This window comes from Micromys minutus (genome assembly GCF_963924665.1).
Source record: "Micromys minutus genome assembly, chromosome: 5".
Taxonomy (NCBI): domain Eukaryota; kingdom Metazoa; phylum Chordata; class Mammalia; order Rodentia; family Muridae; genus Micromys; species Micromys minutus.
In genome coordinates this window covers 61,079,203-61,096,796 of record NC_137974.1, presented here as the reverse complement: position 1 = coordinate 61,096,796, position 17,594 = coordinate 61,079,203, and the positions used below count along the sequence as shown (strand labels likewise).

The 17,594-nt window shown below is 42.5% G+C and overlaps 1 protein-coding gene across 1 annotated transcript in view; it reads left to right on the top strand.

Moving 5' to 3' along the window:
- Nucleotides 1-11,908, top strand: part of TNFRSF21 (TNF receptor superfamily member 21) — a 73,641-nt gene extending 61,733 nt beyond the window's left edge. The window contains exons 5-6 of the mRNA XM_080916657.1: nt 8,692-8,920; nt 10,499-11,908. Coding sequence (XP_080772783.1) covers nt 8,692-8,920; nt 10,499-10,728 — 459 coding nt within the window. The 3' untranslated portion in view covers nt 10,729-11,908. The remainder of the gene's footprint in view (nt 1-8,691; nt 8,921-10,498) is intronic.
- Nucleotides 11,909-17,594: the final 5,686 nt, after the last annotated feature.

Here is a 17,594-nt window from a genome sequence, read left to right as displayed (position 1 = left end):
ACACAGCTGGTAAATGAGACCTGTGGTTTTTCCGGGACTTTGAAGACTTTTAATTCTATTTAATTGCTTGAGCATTTAAATGCACAGAACAGGAAATGCACCCTGAGGAAGTACCTAGGGGGGGTTAGGACAGGAGCAAAGGACACTCAGGGCTACTGCCAGGTTGCAAAGCTGACAAATCAAAATCTTGCTTGATTTCAACACCACACTTGTTAAGAGATGTTCATGGCTCACCATCCCCAGAAGCCAAGAAACACTGCACCATTCAGTTTGCCTTCTCTGGAAAGACTAGTCATGATTTTCCAGCATCATAATAGCAGTGAAGGTTTCCAATTGAGTTGAGGACCCAGAGTGGGCCCTTGAGCTTGGAATTGGGAGGGTTGACAAGGACTCAGTAGAAATGGGACAAAAAAGATGGCCTTCATGTTCCAATGTAGCTTAGATGCACTGTTGCAGTCCCCAGAGCCCAGAGGGTAGTCGGGCCCCAGACTGCTGTGTTTATCCAATCCGTTTAGATGACTCTTTGTCTTCTGCAATCCTGATGTTATGAAAGAAACTCACAACAGCCATGGGTCTAGAAGGCTGACTCAGCTGTAAGGTAAGGGTGGCTGTTTATCTACCCTCCCTGCCACTTTGGATTAATAAGCATCCGGAAGTACTAAGTGTACCTATTTGGAGACTAATCAGGGAGAGCTCCAAGGACCCGTTGGGCCAAAGAAAATAGTATGTTCTGGAAGTGCACTCAATAGAACTGTTACAGTTTGGGCTGCCTCGGGAGCCTTTCTTCCCCTTGCCCTGTCCCTCCTCTTTCCAGTTGTCTCTCTGGCTCTCCCTTCTTTCTCTCATTGACTTATGCGTCTCTCCTTTCACAGCCTTCAAACAAAAAGAACCACAATTTTCTAGTCTTTCTGGAGGTGCAACAGCATCTGCTGGATTTGTTTTCCTGCTGGGCAAGTTTTCCCAGAGTCCTTTCTTCTAGGTCTTAGAATGCTTCTCTCCCCTGTAAGCTGGGTTTGAGTAGTCTGAGTTCGTGAGTGCTTGATGAAAGTACAGGGGGTCTGAGCTGCAAAGACACACCTCCAACAGTCTTGTTCTCTAGCCCAACACAAATACAAGTTACGGTGGTCACAACAGCTCCAAATTAGCAGAAGGGAAATATACTTATCAGTGGGGATGCTTTTAAAAATAGCACGCTTTGTTTTTCTATTAGAAAATTAATATGCCCCCACAGAGAATTTGGACAGCCCAAAGATGCTTAGGGGATAAATTAAGTTACTCTGTTTTGTGGTTATTTTTTACAAAGCGTGTGCATTTTGGAGGGAGATGAGACTCTGCTGAGGAAATCTGGCTTTCTTGTTCTGGTGACTTCTCTGGCTGGGAATGTGGCTCAGTGGGCAGAGTGATTGTCTAATATGCGCAGAGCCATGGGTTTAATACCCCATCACTGCATAATATAGAACGTAGTCTCAAGAGGATCAGGAGTTCAAGGTCATCCTTGGCAGCATAGTGAATTAGAAGCCAGCCTAGAATATATGAGATTGTGTCTTACAAACAAACAAACAAACAAACACAGCATCCTCTCTTTTAAATAATACTGTCGTCTCAATTGCTGACTTCTTTATTGCTATAAACTCAAAACGCCAAATCAAGAACTTTCATAATTAATAGAGCAATCCTTTTATTCCACAGAGCCTGATGGTCCTGTATTGTTAGAGATATTCCAGGGGACACCGTACCAAACAGGGTTGCAAAGCAGCTCTGGGAACTGTTGAAAATATTGGGTAACCGGAGGAAAGACATTTCTGTGAGCTTACATGGGAAATGTAAACAACTTTCAGATAGGTACAGAATGCAGCCGGGCACCCAAAGCCAGAGAGTAGAATTTGAGAAGGATGCTTGTCATGTGAACTCTGCCTTTATCCATTCTGACTAGATAACTCTCACTGCTGAGACACTCACTGGGACACCTTCGTAGTCACCAGGCTTTAACTACAGGGGCATCAGCTCAGCACCTTGTGCAATTATGCTGGAAGGCCTGGTTCTTTGCTCCCAACTTCTAGCAAAGTTGATGGGAAAATAAAGATCAAAAATATTAAATGAGCACAGGAAACAGGTGGGTGGGACTTCTTTGTTGGCATGACTTTGTGGGTGGGAAGTTCTTTATTTCTTTTTTTGTTTTTCTTTTCTCCCAAGAACAGTGCGCTACATTGATGGACCATGTCAACCAGTGTAATGTCCCTGAGAACCAGAATGTAGACAAGTGTTCTTTGTCAATTGGGGACACAAAGGAGGATGCTGGCATGGATAAGTGACTGCATGCATTTTCAGGGCATTTAATTCAGTGTGCCCTCTGCCAGGGGCTGTTGAATTAAAACTCAAAGCATATGCTTAATTCTTATCTGGAGATCAGAACGGTCCCTCTGGGGATGCATGTTAACCAGTTCTGGAGCCTACTCTGGACTCCTGACCAGCTGTGTGTGTGTGGGGGGGGGGGGAGGTGGCTTACGGGAATGTCCAGCTAGAATGTCAGCAGTGTGCAGGAATTGGCTTTTGCATCTCTCCAATCACTTGCAAAAATGTCATTAAGAGTTGCAAAAGAGGCAGGCACGTCTGCTTTGTGTCTTACATGACTTTGTGATGTGATCATTTAAGATCAGAGTTAATGTTTTGTCTGAAGAGGTTGACAGCCTCTCACTTGAAGGGCTTACAGGAATGATGGGGGTTCTCAAGGTGGTTATTAATAGCTTCAGGAGAGTGTATGTGGTCTTGCCAGCTGTGTGACTGGCATCTGCTTCCTGAATACTCATCCATGCTGGCTGTATTAGTTGTTGTTGTTTTTCTCATCGCTGTAACCAAATACCTGGCAAGAAACAATATAAGATCCTATTATAGTTCAAATGGAATCCAATCCAGTAATGGCATCAGGACCTTGGGGCAGCTGGTCACACCACCTCTCTAGTAAGAAAAGAGAAAAATAGATGTTAACACTGAGCTTCTTTTAAAAAATTATTTATTTTATTTTAATTTATGTCTATGTGTGAATATGTGCATTGCACATGGATGAGGGTGTCTGTGAGGACCAGAGGAGGGCTTTGGATCCTCTGGAGCTGGGTTTTTAGGTGAGTATACCAGGGACTGAACTGTGGTCTTCTGCAAGGGCAGCAAGTATTAACTGCTGAACCATTTTGGTCTCCTTTTTCTTTGGCCTGGTATTCCAGCCAGCAATGCAATAGCTCCTACATTTTGGGTGAGTCTTTTCACCGCTACAAGCATTCTCAGAGGTTCGTCTGCTAGGTGATTGTTGAGCTTGTCAACTTGACCATTAGTATTAACCATGATGCCTAGAAAGCAAGAAAAAGTGTAAGGTCGGTGGGCTAGAGGACAGCATAAGTGCCCAATGTAATTTCTTAAAAGGAAGGGCAGAGTAGAGAGATCAAAAAGACTTGACAGGAACTCTGGCTTTCACCCTCCCACCTTCTCTTTTTTTCTCTTTTTTACCTATCTTTCTTTCAAAGGAGAACAGGATCACAATCACTCGGGGCAGCCTGAACACCACCAGACTAGCCATAAATCCACAGGCAGGCTGCCTGGAGACTTGTATTAACTGTAGGCAGGACCACTCCCAAGGCAGGGGTCCTGGGTTGCATAATAAAAGCCAGCACTAGAATTCTTGCATCCAGTACTCTCTGCTTTTTGACTTTGGGTGCCATGTGACCAACTCCCTGAAGTTCCTGCCACCCTGAGTCTCCCAGGGTGATGGACTGTGTGCTGAACTGGAATAGACCCTTTCTCCCTGAAGTTGCTTTTGTCGGAATATTTCATCACATCACTAAGGAAAAGAACTAAATAAGTGCATATATGTGACCCCTTTAGTTTTTCCTTATAATTTTTAGACAGGTGCCATGTCCTGTTGCTTAAATTGGCACCAAAGTTGCCATTTACAAAGTAGCTGGGATTACAGGTATACATTGCCGCATAGGTCTCTTCATTTTTAATACTATGGTATCTGCTCTGGGGTGGGCTTTTCGTTGTTGTTTGCTTGGTGTTCTTTTTTTTTTTTTTTTTTTTGTTCTTTTAGAGAAAATAAACATTTATTTTACTGAAAGTTTCAGTCTACTCTTGTTCCCTAAAATTGAATAATTTCTATTCTTTTTTTAATTTTAAAAAACAAAGATAAATGTACAAATTTTAAAAGCATTTTTGCGTAAAAGTATATGAATACATTTTTGTCAGTACTTGATTTTTTTTTTTAACGTTTGATAGTATGCATTGAAATCTTACTAGTTACAATGAGCATAAAGTACATGTAAAACAAGATGTAACCTGGAAATAGTCAAAGTTTTCTTGGTGTGTAAAGATTAAGCATAATGGTTTTTCTTTCTTTCTTTCTTTCTTTCTTTTTTTTTTTTTTTTTTTTTTTTGCCTTTGTTTTTCTTGAACTTCATATAGTCTGTAAGTTGTTTCTGGGGTGTTCAGAGCTTTCTGGGATTAGTATCCCACTATCAGTGACTGCATATTATGATGTATGTTCTTTTGTGACTGGGTTACCTCACTCAGGATGATATTCTCTAGATTAATCCATTTTCTTAAGAATTTCATTAGGCCATTGTTTCTGATAGCTGAGTAATACTCCATTGTGTAAATATACCAAAATTTTTGTATCCATTCATCTATGGAATGACATCTGGGTTCTTTCCAGCTTCTGGCTATTATAAATAGGGCTGCTATGAACATTGTGGTGCATGTGTCTTTTTTGTATGTTGGAGCGTCTCTGGGGTATATACCCAGAAGTGGAATAACTGGGTCTTCAGGTAGTACTATGTTCAATTTTCTGAGGAATCACCAGACTGATTTCCAGAGTGGTTGTACCAATTTACAACCGCACTAACAGTGGAGAAGTGTTCCTCTTTCTCTGCATCCTTGCGAGCATCTGCTGTCATCTGAATATTTGATCTTGGCCATTCTGACTGGTGTGAGGTGAAATCTCAGGGTTGTTTTGATTTGCATTTCCCTGATGGCTAAGGATGTTGAGCACTTCCTTAAATGCTTCTCCGCCATTCTATATTCCTCAATTGAAAACTTTTTGTTTAGCTCTGTATCCCACTTTTTAATAGGGTTATTTGATTCTCTGGTGTCTAACTTCTTGAGTTCTTCGTATACCTTGGATATTAGGCCTCTATCAGATATGGGGTTGGTAAAGATCTTTTCCCAATCTGTTGGCTGACGTTTTCTTGACAATGTCCTTAGCCTTACAAAAACTTTGCAGTTTCATTAAGTCCCATTTGTCGATATTTAACCTTAGAGCACGAGGCATTGGTGTTCTGTTCAGGAAATTTTCTCCTGTGCCTATATGTTCTAAGGTTTTCCCTACTTTCTCTTCTAATAGTTTCAGTGTACCTGGTTTAATGTGAAGATCTTTGATCCACTTGCACTTGAGCTTTGTACAAGGAGATAGGAAAGGGTCTATTTTCATTCTTCTGCATGCTGAGTGCCAGTTGGACCAACACCATTTGTTGAAGAGGCTGTCCTTTTTCCATTGAATGTTTACAGCTCCATTGTCAAAAATCAGGTGACCATATATGTGAGGGCTCATTTCTGGATCTTCTATTCTATTCCATTGATCCACATTCCTATCTCTGTACCAGTACCATGCAGTTTTTAACACAATTGCCTTGTAATAGAGCTTGAGGTCAGGGATGGTGATTCCTGCAGATGTTTTCTTGTTGTTGAGGATAGATTTCGCTATTCTAGGTCTTTTGTTATTCCAGATGAAATTGCACATTGCTCTTTCCAACTCTATGAAGAATTGGGTTGGAATTTTGATGGGCATTGCATTGAATCTGTAGATTGCTTTTGGTAAGATGGCCATTTTTACAATGTTGATCCTTCCAATCCATGGGAGATCTGTCCATTTTCTGAGATCTTCCTCGATTTCCTTCTTTAGAGGTTTGAAGTTCTTGTCATACAGGTCCTTCACTTGCTTAGTTAGAGTCACACCAAGGTATTTCATAGTTTTTATGACTATTGTAAAGGGTATCTTTCCCCTAATTTCTTTCTCCACATGTTAGTCCTTTGAGTAGAGGAAGGCTACTGATTTGTTTGAGTTAATTTTATATCCAGCCACTTTGCTGAACTTGTTTGTCAGCTGTAGGAGTTCTCTGGAGGAATTTGTGGGGTCACTTAAGTACACTATCATGTCATCTGCAAAGAGTGATGTTTTTACTTCTTCCTTTCCAATTCGTATCCCTTTGATTTCCTTTTGCTGTCTAATTGCTCTGGTCAGGACTTCCAGTACTATGTTGAATAGGTAGGGGGGAAGAGTGGGCAGCCTTGTCTAGTCCCTGATTTTAGTGGGATTGCTTCAAGTTTCTCACCATTAAGTTTGATGTTGGCTGTTGGTTTGCTGTATATTGCTTTTATTACGTTTAGGTATGGGCCTTGGATTTCTGTTCTTTCCAAGACTTTTAATATGAAGGGGTGTTGAATTTTGTCAAATGCTTTCTCAGCATTTAGTGAGATGACCATGTTCTTTTTTTTCTTTGAGTTTGTTTATATGGTGGATTACGTTGATGGATTTCCATATATTAAACTATCCCTGCATCTCAGGAATAAAGCCTACTTGATCATAGTGAATGATTGTTTTGATGGGTTCTTGGATTTTGTTTGCAAGGATTTTGTTGAGTATTTTTGCATCAATGTTTATAAGTGAGATGGGTCTGAAGTTCTCTTTCCTTGTAGGGTCTTAGTGTGGTTTAGGAACGAGGGTTATTGTGGACTCACAAAATGAGTTAGGTAGTGTTCCTTCTGACTATTTTGTGAAATAGTTTGGAGAGTATTGGTATTAGGTCGTCAATAAATGTCCGATAGAATTCTTCACTGAACCCATCTGGACCTGGGCTTTTTTTGGTTGGGAGGCTTTTAATGACTGCTTCTATTTCTTTAGGTGTTATGGGATTATTTAGATAGTTTACCTGGTCCTGGTTTAACTTTAGTATCTGGTATCTGTCTAGGAATTCGTACATTTCTTCCACATTTTCCAGCTTTGTTGAGTATAGGCTATAATTTGTTGTAGTGTTGGGTTTGGGGTCAGATATTGTGTAAATTTAGTTATGTCCTGGAATATCTTTGTCTCTCCATCTATGGTGATTGAGAATTTTGCTGGCTATAGCAGCTTGGGCTGACACTTGTGTTCTCTTAGGGTCTACATGATGTCTGTTTAGGATCTTCTAGCTTTCATAGTCTCTACTGAGAAGTCAGTGTGATTCTGATTGGTCTGCCTTTATATGTTACATGACCGTTTTCCCTTACTGCTTTTAGTATTCTTTCTTTGCTTTGGGCACTTGGCATTTTGACTATTATGTGTCGGGAGGAATTTCTTTTCTGGTCCACTCTATTTGGAGTTCTGTAGACCTCTTAGTTGATATTCTTCACCCTCTTCTATTCCTATTATTCTTAGATTTGTTCTTCTCATTGTGTCCTGGGTCTCCTGGATATTTTGGGTTAGGAGCTTTTTGGATTTTGTATCTTCTCTGACTGTTTTGTCTATGTTTTTCATGTTGTCTTCGGCCCCTGGGATTCTCTCTTCCATCTCTTGTAGTCTGTTGGAGATGCTTGCATCTGTGACTACTGATTTCTTTTTTAGGTTTTCTACCTCCAGGGTTGCCTCTTTTAGTGTTTTCTTTATTGTTTCTATTTCCATTTTAAATTCCTTCTTCAATTCCTTCATCTCTTTGGTTCTGTTTTTCTCTAGTTCTTTGATTTCTTTGAGTGTTTTTCTTGTTTCCTCTTTCAAAGCTTGTATTTCTTTATGCTGTTCCTCCCGTTCTTGTTTAAGGATCTCTATCATCATTTTAAGGTATGACTTCGGGTCTGAGTCTTCTTTTTCTGGAGTATTTGGCATTCTGCTGTTTGCTGTGATAGGAGTGCTGGGTTCTGGTGTTGCCAGGTTGTCTTGGTTTCCCTGGGGTACATTCTTTTGCTTTCCTCTTGCCGTCTTGTTGTCTGTGATTATAAGTGGTCTTGTCGGTGATTAGTTCCCATCTCTCCATGTACCTTAACTCTGTCCCTGAATCTCCTCTGTTCCTGGTGGCAGATGGCCTGAGCATTTAGTCCTCATGCACGGGCCCTCCGGATGGAAACCAAGTTCCTATGGCAGAGTTCCTGTTCCCCTGAACCAAAGGGGGGGGGCTGTGCTTTCTGCGCCCTCAGCCTAGACCTCTCTGTGCCCTGCTACGGGGCTACTCACAGTGCAGTCTCACTGCATCCCTGGATCTCTGCTGTTCCTGGCGACTGTTGTTTGCCTGTTTGCTTTGAGATAAATATTGTTAGCTCAGGCTATCTTTAAACCCAAAATTGGTCTGTCATGACATCTTGCTTCACATGTACTCTGAAAGAAACGGTTTACGAATATGTCGGAGCAGGGTCAAATGATCCCCACCCCTATATTCCCAGTACTCAGGAGGCAGAGGCAGGTGGGAGTCTGTGTGTTCAAAGCTAGCTTGGGCTACATAGTAATACACTGTCTAAAAGTGTATATGTGTTTATTAATGTCGCAACAAATAAGAAATATACACAAATGGAAGACTCATAAGCAACATTTAACAGGTCAAAAAATGTTAAGGGAGGAAGATTTAACTTCGTTTTACTTCTATATAATTTTGGTTTTATGTAATAATTTTTTTTTTTCCGCAGTTGGAAACTGACAAACTGGCTCTTCCCATGAGCCCCAGTCCACTTAGCCCGAGTCCCATTCCCAGCCCTAACGTGAAACTTGAGAATTCTACTCTCCTGACGGTGGAGCCTTCACCCCTGGACAAGAACAAGGGCTTCTTCGTGGACGAGTCAGAGCCCCTTCTGCGCTGTGACTCCACATCCAGTGGCTCTTCAGCCCTGAGCAGGAACGGCTCCTTTATTACCAAAGGTACCCACATCCCTGGCCACTTGCACAGACCAGTTATAGCTGAGTCAGTTAAATGACCTCTTCAGGAAGACCTCCAAGATAAAAGTGTCCTCAAGGGAGCCACATCACTAGCATGGACACCCCTGGAAAGTCTTTACAGCTGTGTCTCTCCCAGCTTTGATACAGGCCCATTAGCTTCTATCCTTGGGATGCTATCAAATGTATGCTTCAGGGAACATCTGATACAATACAAATAATTATAAATTGGTAAATAATATGTCAGCTTTGTTTTGCTATAGGGTCTTCTAATGTATACCTGGCTAGTCTGGGAATTATGTACACCAGGTTGGCCTGGAATTTGCTATCATCCGCCTCCCTCTGTCTCCCCTGAATGCTGGGATTCTAAGTGGGCCACCTCGAACAGCCTTGATAGTCAGGTGGTGAGTTTGATTACACACGGTACCAATGACAGTGTTTTGTCAGAAGTTTCCTGGTTTTTAGGCAACTCAGTTACATCTCAGTGAAGATTATTACAATTTTTTTATATTTTATTTTTACGAAACTTTGTGTTTCATAGACTACACATTTAGAGTAATTCCTTTTATATATTTCTATTGTAATTTATGTTATAATAAATTTGATTTATCTTAAAGGAAATTTTGGGTGATTTTTAATAGAAGTTGCTCTTCTTCACTGCAGAGTGTGACCCAAGGAACACCAGGTTCTCATTTCAAGGGCCTTAAGTCTTCCAGTGCTTTGCTTTGAAGCAATGCATTGCCAGGGCAGGAGACACACGCAGTGGTGAAGAGCAGTTTCCACTAGTACAGAGGACCTGGGTTCATTTCCCAGCACCCACAAGATGGCTCACAAACCTCCTGTAACTCCAGAGGATTTGGCAGTCTCTTCCAGTCTCCTTGGACACTGTCTGCATATATGATGCACATAAACTCACTCAGGCGCGCACACACACACACACTTATAGTGTTATGATGCAGCTATAACGAGAGAGAAGCAGAGTGCATTGACTTGGAACGTTTGTTCATAAGTGTGGCAGCACTTCTGAGTTTCAGAAGAATTTAGAAGCTATTAAAGACAAGGCAAATGTCACATTATTAACACATTAAGAATTCATTCTAGTTTATTGGAGAAATAGCTCAGAGGTTAAGAGCACAGATTGATTCTGCAAAGGACCTGATTCCCAGAACTCACATTGGGTGACAGACAAATACCTATAACTCCAGTTCTTGAGGATCTGATGCCTCTGGCATTGGATGTACCGATAGTACGTTTACTGTTATGTTTGCTATTGGTGTTCTATGGGCCGGGGTCTCATGTAGCCCAGTTTGGAAGATGGTCTTGAACCGATATTTCTGCCTCTACCCCTAAGTGCTGCGATTGCATAATTGGGCCACCATATCCTGAAATTCCTGTTTTCTGTTTTTATGTGCCATGCAAATAAAGAGGCTTGTGTTGTTTAAAGTGTACCAGGTCACTAACTCATGTTGGAGGAAACTTACTAGGCCCAGAATGCAGGCAGCTCCCCCACTGTTCCTCCAGTCCCTCTCATCTCTTTCCTTCTCTTTCCCCTGCTCCCTGCAGAAAAGAAGGACACAGTGCTGCGGCAGGTCCGCCTGGACCCCTGTGACCTGCAGCCCATTTTTGATGACATGCTGCACATCCTGAATCCCGAAGAGCTGCGGGTAATTGAAGAGATTCCCCAGGCTGAGGACAAACTGGACCGTCTCTTTGAGATCATCGGGGTCAAGAGCCAAGAAGCCAGCCAGACCCTCTTGGACTCTGTGTACAGCCATCTTCCTGACCTATTGTAGAACATGGGGCACTGCATCCTGGAAATCAACCTACTGGCAGGTTGATTTCATTTCATTTCTGACTTTTGTGTTTTGGTGTGTGCGTGTATGTATGTGTTTAACAGAGTATATGGCCGGTGCTTGAGTTTGGGGCTCTTCCTTTTCTTCCTTCCTTCTTTCCTTCCTTCCTTCCTTTCTTTCCTTCTTCCTTTCTTTTCCCTTCTTGAAAGTGAATGTATAAAGCCTTTTCAATGTATAACTGTTGGAACGCCCACCACTAAAGGTTTTTTTTTTCAAGTTTCATATATTTTCCACTTTTGCCTTCTTATATATTTTCAACACTATTCTGTGCACTTTAAAAACTTACCATAAGCGCAGTGTGACTTTTCCCATATGCTGGGTTCCAGGACGCTCAACTTCTTAAAAAACGTAAAGGCATCTTGTGACTTCTATAAGTAGACATCGGTCTTTCAACCGCCACACCTCCTTTTTTTCTGTTTTAATTATGATTACCATTTGTCTTAGTGTCTGTCCTCTACAAGCGTTCGCAAGGTCAGAGGGAATCTACAACCCTGCTAATGACTGTAACTCTTATCAGACTTTGAGTTGTCCTCTTCATGTCTTGTTATATAGCTCACATACACGGCTGAAACTTGACCACACTCTACCGCTGACTGTATGGTTTTCATCTGGACACCGTACACTGCTTGATAACTTGTGCTCCCCTTAATGCTACTATGCTCTGGGCTGAAGAATAAAATCCTTAAGTCACCAGGACTTGCTGTTTCCGTGGCTTGACACCTGGGCCACCAAAGAACTCGATCTTCATCTCTTAGGAACACCTCTGCTGCACCTTGGAAAGCCAACCTCAAGTGCTCATGGCACTTCATGCCCAGCTTTGCTTTGAAAGATATCTTTCTTGTTTTTTTTTTTTTTTTTTTTTTTATTCCTTTCTCTCTCTCTTTTTAATACACATAGTCAATAGGTCCAGTCCGCCCTCAAGGCCTTGCTGGGTTTCCTTCGTCATCCAACCACTTTTATTAAAAATGGCTGCAGCCGTAAGAACTCTTGTCTGATCAATTTGCAAGTGTGCTCCCGTGTGTCAACCTGCCCTCTGACGCTCGGTCGTCAGACTCCGACGCAAAGGTGGACACCGACTGCCTTCATGTGGGTGGGATTAGCGGTGAGGAACTGATATCAAAAAAAATGCCTTCAAGTATACTAATTTATTAATAAATATTAAGTGTTTGTTACTTGCGTGGTTCTGGTGTATTTACTACTTAACGTTCTTCTTTGCCTCTGCTCAAGCTCTAGCCCTGTTCATCTCTTAGGGAAGAATGTGTTCAATCTGTAAGCCATTAGCAAAAGTCCTTTTGGGGTACTTGGAGGTTCAGCACACAGGGCTCTGATCAGAACTGCCAAGCCTTTCCTAGTTACCTATGGGATAATCTGCACACATCCATAGGCTTCTAGTTAAAACCTCAGTGTCCCTGACAAACTCCAGAGGGTTTTCCCAGCAGTAAGGTGGGTATGGGCTTGTGTTAGTGGGATAGCCCAAGCTCGCTGCAGGTTTCCCTCAGCTTGGGCCCTGCCTCGGCACAATTCCAATGACCAAACACTAGCAATTTTACCTTCCTCTTTTGCTGAGAACCTGGAAGTGGATGCTATTTGCACTGAGATGCCCATGTCAGCAACTTGGGAGTGTCTTCCGGTTCACTCATCTCATGGCAGCTTTCAAGAAGAACATCCCAGTTTCCCTTCCCTCTTGCTGGTGGAAGATAAGAACTCTGAGGCCAGGCAGTGGTGGTGTATGCCTTTAGTCCATTGGAAGAGAGAGGCAGGAGGATCTCTGAGTTTGGAGCGAGCCTGGGGAGTTTCAGGATAGCCAGGACTACCCTGATACCTTCCCCCCCTCCAAGAAAAAATTATGTTACACACACACATACACACACACACACACACACACACACACACAGCAACTAGAACAGTCAACAAGAATGGCTCAGTAATAATGGAAGAGAAAACAGAATTTGTCAGGTTTTCATTGTGTCAGAAGATTTAGGACTGAGAAATATAATTGGTTCATTAATTGCTAGTATGTTAACTTTATAGCTTATTAGTAATTTGGAATTGTTTTTATTAATAACCCAGACTTGTGGTTTTATATTTTACAAGGTGTAAAATATAAAGCTTTATTGCTTTATTGGATCTTTAGATTCTTCTTCTAAAATGAGGGTGTTGGAGGCTGGAGGGTAACTGGAAGAAGATAGTAGAAGCCCCTTTTGGGAGTTCCAAGACAGAAGTCATGCGGGCAGGAAAAGGACTCTGGTTAGAAATTCGAAGGACTAAGGAGGAGACTGTTAGGAAGTCTGTGACCGGTGAGGATAGACCACAGACTTGATCCAATTAAAATGAAAAGACTTGTTGATCAGCAGTTAGCAGGATGAATCATCTCTGAGCCAACTCGGAGACTGCTGTGCAGGAGGGACATGGAGAAGGACTTTGAAAGGGAAAAAAAAAACCACACAAAGACCTTCAACATCTATGCAAGCAAGTAAAAACTTTTGGTTCTGCCAAATTGAGTGGTTGAGGCAACACAAAACAATCTTTGGGTTTCTGCGTAAGCAAGTTACAGAGGCAAGAGAAACAGGTTAGTCATAGCAAGTGTATGTATTTGGGGATGGGGGTGGGTCACTGAGTCAGGGATACTGGGAATTTATCTTCCAGGGACTGGAATTAGAGATAACTGACTGATGAGCTTCTTTAACCTTTAACAGGACTATTTCGTTTTCTTCAGAGAGTAATAGAGTTCATATGAGCTCCTTTAGGCTGCACTTAATTAGATAGGGCTGCTTTTCAAGGAGAGACTGCTTCACGGAGAGGAGTTGGGCAGACATGTGTGCTTCTCCAACTTCCTTATAAATAAAGTCACCCGGGAGCGAGCAGCCTGTTCTCCTTTAAAAACAGCCGATCCCCACAATCTGATTGGAGAGGTTTGTGGTGAAATTCAAAATGAAGTCCTTGCAGGTTTTCTGGACCACACTTAGAAAACTATCTTTAGAGAATTTCCGTTCCTGCCAGTGGGGACAAGAACAGCTAAGAAGAGCTGGTTAGACCTGCCACCCTCTGAGGCCTCGTGTCTGCCCTTCTAATGTGCAAATGAGACACCTGGAGGCCCGGCTCAAAGGCAGACTCTCCGGGTTCCTGGGGAAAGGGCAGCCGGCATCCTGTGTTTCTGCCAAGCTCTTGGGTAATATGGGCACTGCTGGGCTGTTGCTTTTGTTTTCCCCATGAAGCTGGGTAGCCTGAGATGATGCCTCCTCCCTTTCAGGAAAGGGGCAGAACAAACATGGGAGGATTACATCCATGTCACAAGAGGGAAGGAAACAAGGTTTGATGAAATGAAGAATCATCCAGAACCAAGCAAATCTGGCCAAAACACCTAACTGGTTGGGGCTGGGCTTGGTAAAAATGCCTGCAGCACATTGAGAGGACAGGAGTTCGGATCCACAGCACCCACATTAAAGAATAAGCCACCCACAGAGGTGCACGCCCCATCCGCCCAGTGCTGGAGAAGCAGGGACAGCAAGATCCCAGGGGTTTGCTGGCCTCCCAACTCCAGGGTCCTCGAGAGTCCCTGCCTAGAAAATAAGGTAGAAAGGTGATCAAGGAAGACAAGGAACTTTAGACACACACACACACACACACACACACACACCAAGGCCACTCCTCCAGCAGGATTTTATAACAGCAGCAGCAATTACAGAAAGGAGACTCCTTGAAGCCCAACTATTTGTCATTTGTGCAGCAAAAGAGCTCTAGGGATGTAGTTCTCAAGGGTGGGTTTCACCTGGTGCTGTTGCGTTTGGGTTACCCATCCTTCTACAGGTAGCCTCAATGAACTCAGCTGGACTTAAGCATCATTTCTCTGTTCTATTGTCAGAGCCCTGCCTGAGGAAAATAGACACTTACTGTGTCCCACCAGGAAAAGTCACACAACACACAGTGAGGCTACCTTACTGAAGAAGCCTGTTCACCTTGTGGTGAACCAGAACAAAAGAGACAAGAAAGGCCAGAATCCCAGTGTTCCCCAGAAGAGGATTTCCCCAGTTAATTGACTTCCCTCCACTAGGCCGTACCTAGTAAAGTGTCTGCTACTTCCCAATAATAAACTAGTCATGCAGATTAAACACATGCCCTTTGGGGCTCACTTCCAAACTGTACCACTGGGCTATGAATTGGTTACTTTCTTGTGCTATGACAAAATACCATGACCAAAGACAATGTAAGGAAAAAGAACTTGAGATGACAGTTCTGGTGGGAGAGTCCATAAAGACAGGAAAGGCATGGTAGCAGGCAGCGGAAACAGGAAGCTGAGAGGTCACGTCTTTAGCCTCCGTCGAGAAGCAGAGAAAATGAACTGAAGTGAATGAGGCTTTAGCTTTTTAAAGGGACTGTGCTTCCTTCAGCAAAGGATCAAGGTGTTCAAACACTTGATCCTGTCTCGGCTGCTTTTCTAATGCTGTGAAGAGGCACCATGACTAAGGCTGCTTATAAAAAGAAGGCTGCATTTAATTGATTAATTTATAAACAGTTTATATGGGGCTGGGAAGGTGGCTTAGTGGTTAAGAACACTGGCTGTTCTTCCAGAGGTTCGGAGTTTAATTCCCAGCACCCACATGGCAGCTCACAACCACGTATAATGGGATCTGATACCTTCTTTTGGCCTTCAGGTATTTGTGAAGACAGAACCCTCATATACATTAAATAAATGTTATGAACAGCTTATAAAAGAAAGTTATAAAACCTCGTTTCAGATTTACTTTATGATTACTGTGGTGGGAAGCCTGGTGGCAGCAGGCAGGCAGGCAGGCATAGCCATGGAGCCTCGGCTGAGAACTTACATCATGTCTGAGAGATGGAGACAGATAGAGTGTGAGACTTTTGAAAACAAAAGGCACACTCCATGTGTGCATCTCTTAGAACAGGGCCAAATTTCCTAATCTCTCCTCAAAAGAGTTCCACCAATTAGGGATCAAAGATTCAAACATGTGAAGCTTCCAGATTCATGCTCATTCAAGCCACCACAGAACCTACAAGGCTCTCATTCAGAGTACTGCGATATAGCAAGAGCTCTATGAACCAGACCGGGAGTGGCAGATGTAGCTTTGTGAGAAACGTTTTGGGAACCTTTCTAAGGAGCTAGCTTTGCTCTGTCCCTTACAAGTGGCCGTCTCCCCAAACTCTCTAGGCTCTTCCTGGAGATTAGGATTTCTCTCTAACAAACACAAACAGAAGTCCAAATGGACAGGGTTCAAAGTCAACATTTAACAAAGCAAGTCAGAGCAATTATTTTGGGGGCCCAAATATCTATTTCTTAGGGCAAAAATTCCTCATATTTAAAGTCTTTGGGAGAAAAATCATGAAAGATTTTTGGAGTTTCTGTATACACACACACATATACACACAATATTTCTATATTTTAATATTGAAATATATTTTATATATTTATATATTATATTAAAATATGCTTACATATTATTTATTTAAGTATATATTCAATATTTAACATATATATTATATTACACGCAATCCTCTAGACCTCCAATGGAGATGCTCCTGTTTCATGTTAGCATTCTCCTACTCAGTCACCCTCTGCCTCATCCACTGCATAATGTCAAGTGGGAAATCTCGCAGAGAAGGAACATGAGATAGCAAGTTCATTTTCAAGAGCACCTGACGGTTATTTCCAAAAGTCTAGAAGAGTAGATTTCACATCTCATCCTGTCCTTTTGTCTGAATGTGACACACCCATCCACAGAAATGCAGATGCACTCCGGCCAGCCGGAGACTTCTGAATAGCTACTAGGCTCTGGAGGTTAGATATGCAAAGAATTTGATGGAGTATTGTAGCTGCTGATGAGGAAAGAGAAGCCCTCTGTTTACTGCTCCATCCTGGACTCCAGAGCAATGTATAGGACGTGTGCTCACGCTATAGGCTGAATAACTGAGTGAATGTAAGCTCCAGGCTTCCAGAAGTTCACAATGCACCAAGAGACACCACGAGAGACATTCGTGTAATAGTGGTAAATAATGAGAAATGTGGACACAGGCCTAGTAATGTCTAAGAAAATCTTGTCAAAAGTCGAGGTGTGATTCTATCCACTGCAGGGCGTTGAGCCCAGTGAAAAGTTTGAGGCCATCTAAACTAATCTAAAGCTGGGATTCTCAACCTCCCTAGTGCTGTGACCCTTTAATAAAGCTCTCCACATCGGGTTGACCCCCGGCTATAAAATAACTTCATTGCTAACTCATGAGTGTAATGTTGCTACTGTTATAAATCGTAAGGTAAATACTGATGTGCAACTCTTCCGGGGGTTGTGACCCACAGGTTGAGAACTGCTGCTCTAACGTGAAGTGCAGGTGTGCTGTGGGCCACGTTATACTTGTCATAGCTTTTTTACTCAGGCAGTTCCCCTATTTCCAGGCTTATCATTAACCATCATCAGGAGATACGAGGTCCAGTCTTGTGGCAGCTTTGCAGAAGACAGGCCATGCGCAGCCCCGTGTGGAACTCGTTCTCTGAGAAAATGTTCAAAGGCTCTGGGTGTGTTCACTGCTCAGTCTTACTTTGAAGCCTGTGCTTGTAGGAACAAGTACTGTTTCCACTCCATTAAGGAAGAATCTGAGTCATAGACTCTGACTGCCCCAGCATTATACAGCTAGTACAGGGTGGAGCCAGGAACGATATCTGTAGAAATGAGGGACTTGCAGTCATAAAATGGCAAGTGAGGTGATTTGACTCTTTCCTGCCTAGAACCTTTCGTCTTGACTCAGCCAAAACCCTGCTTATTGACTTTTTTTAAAAGTATCTTTTTAAAAAAATG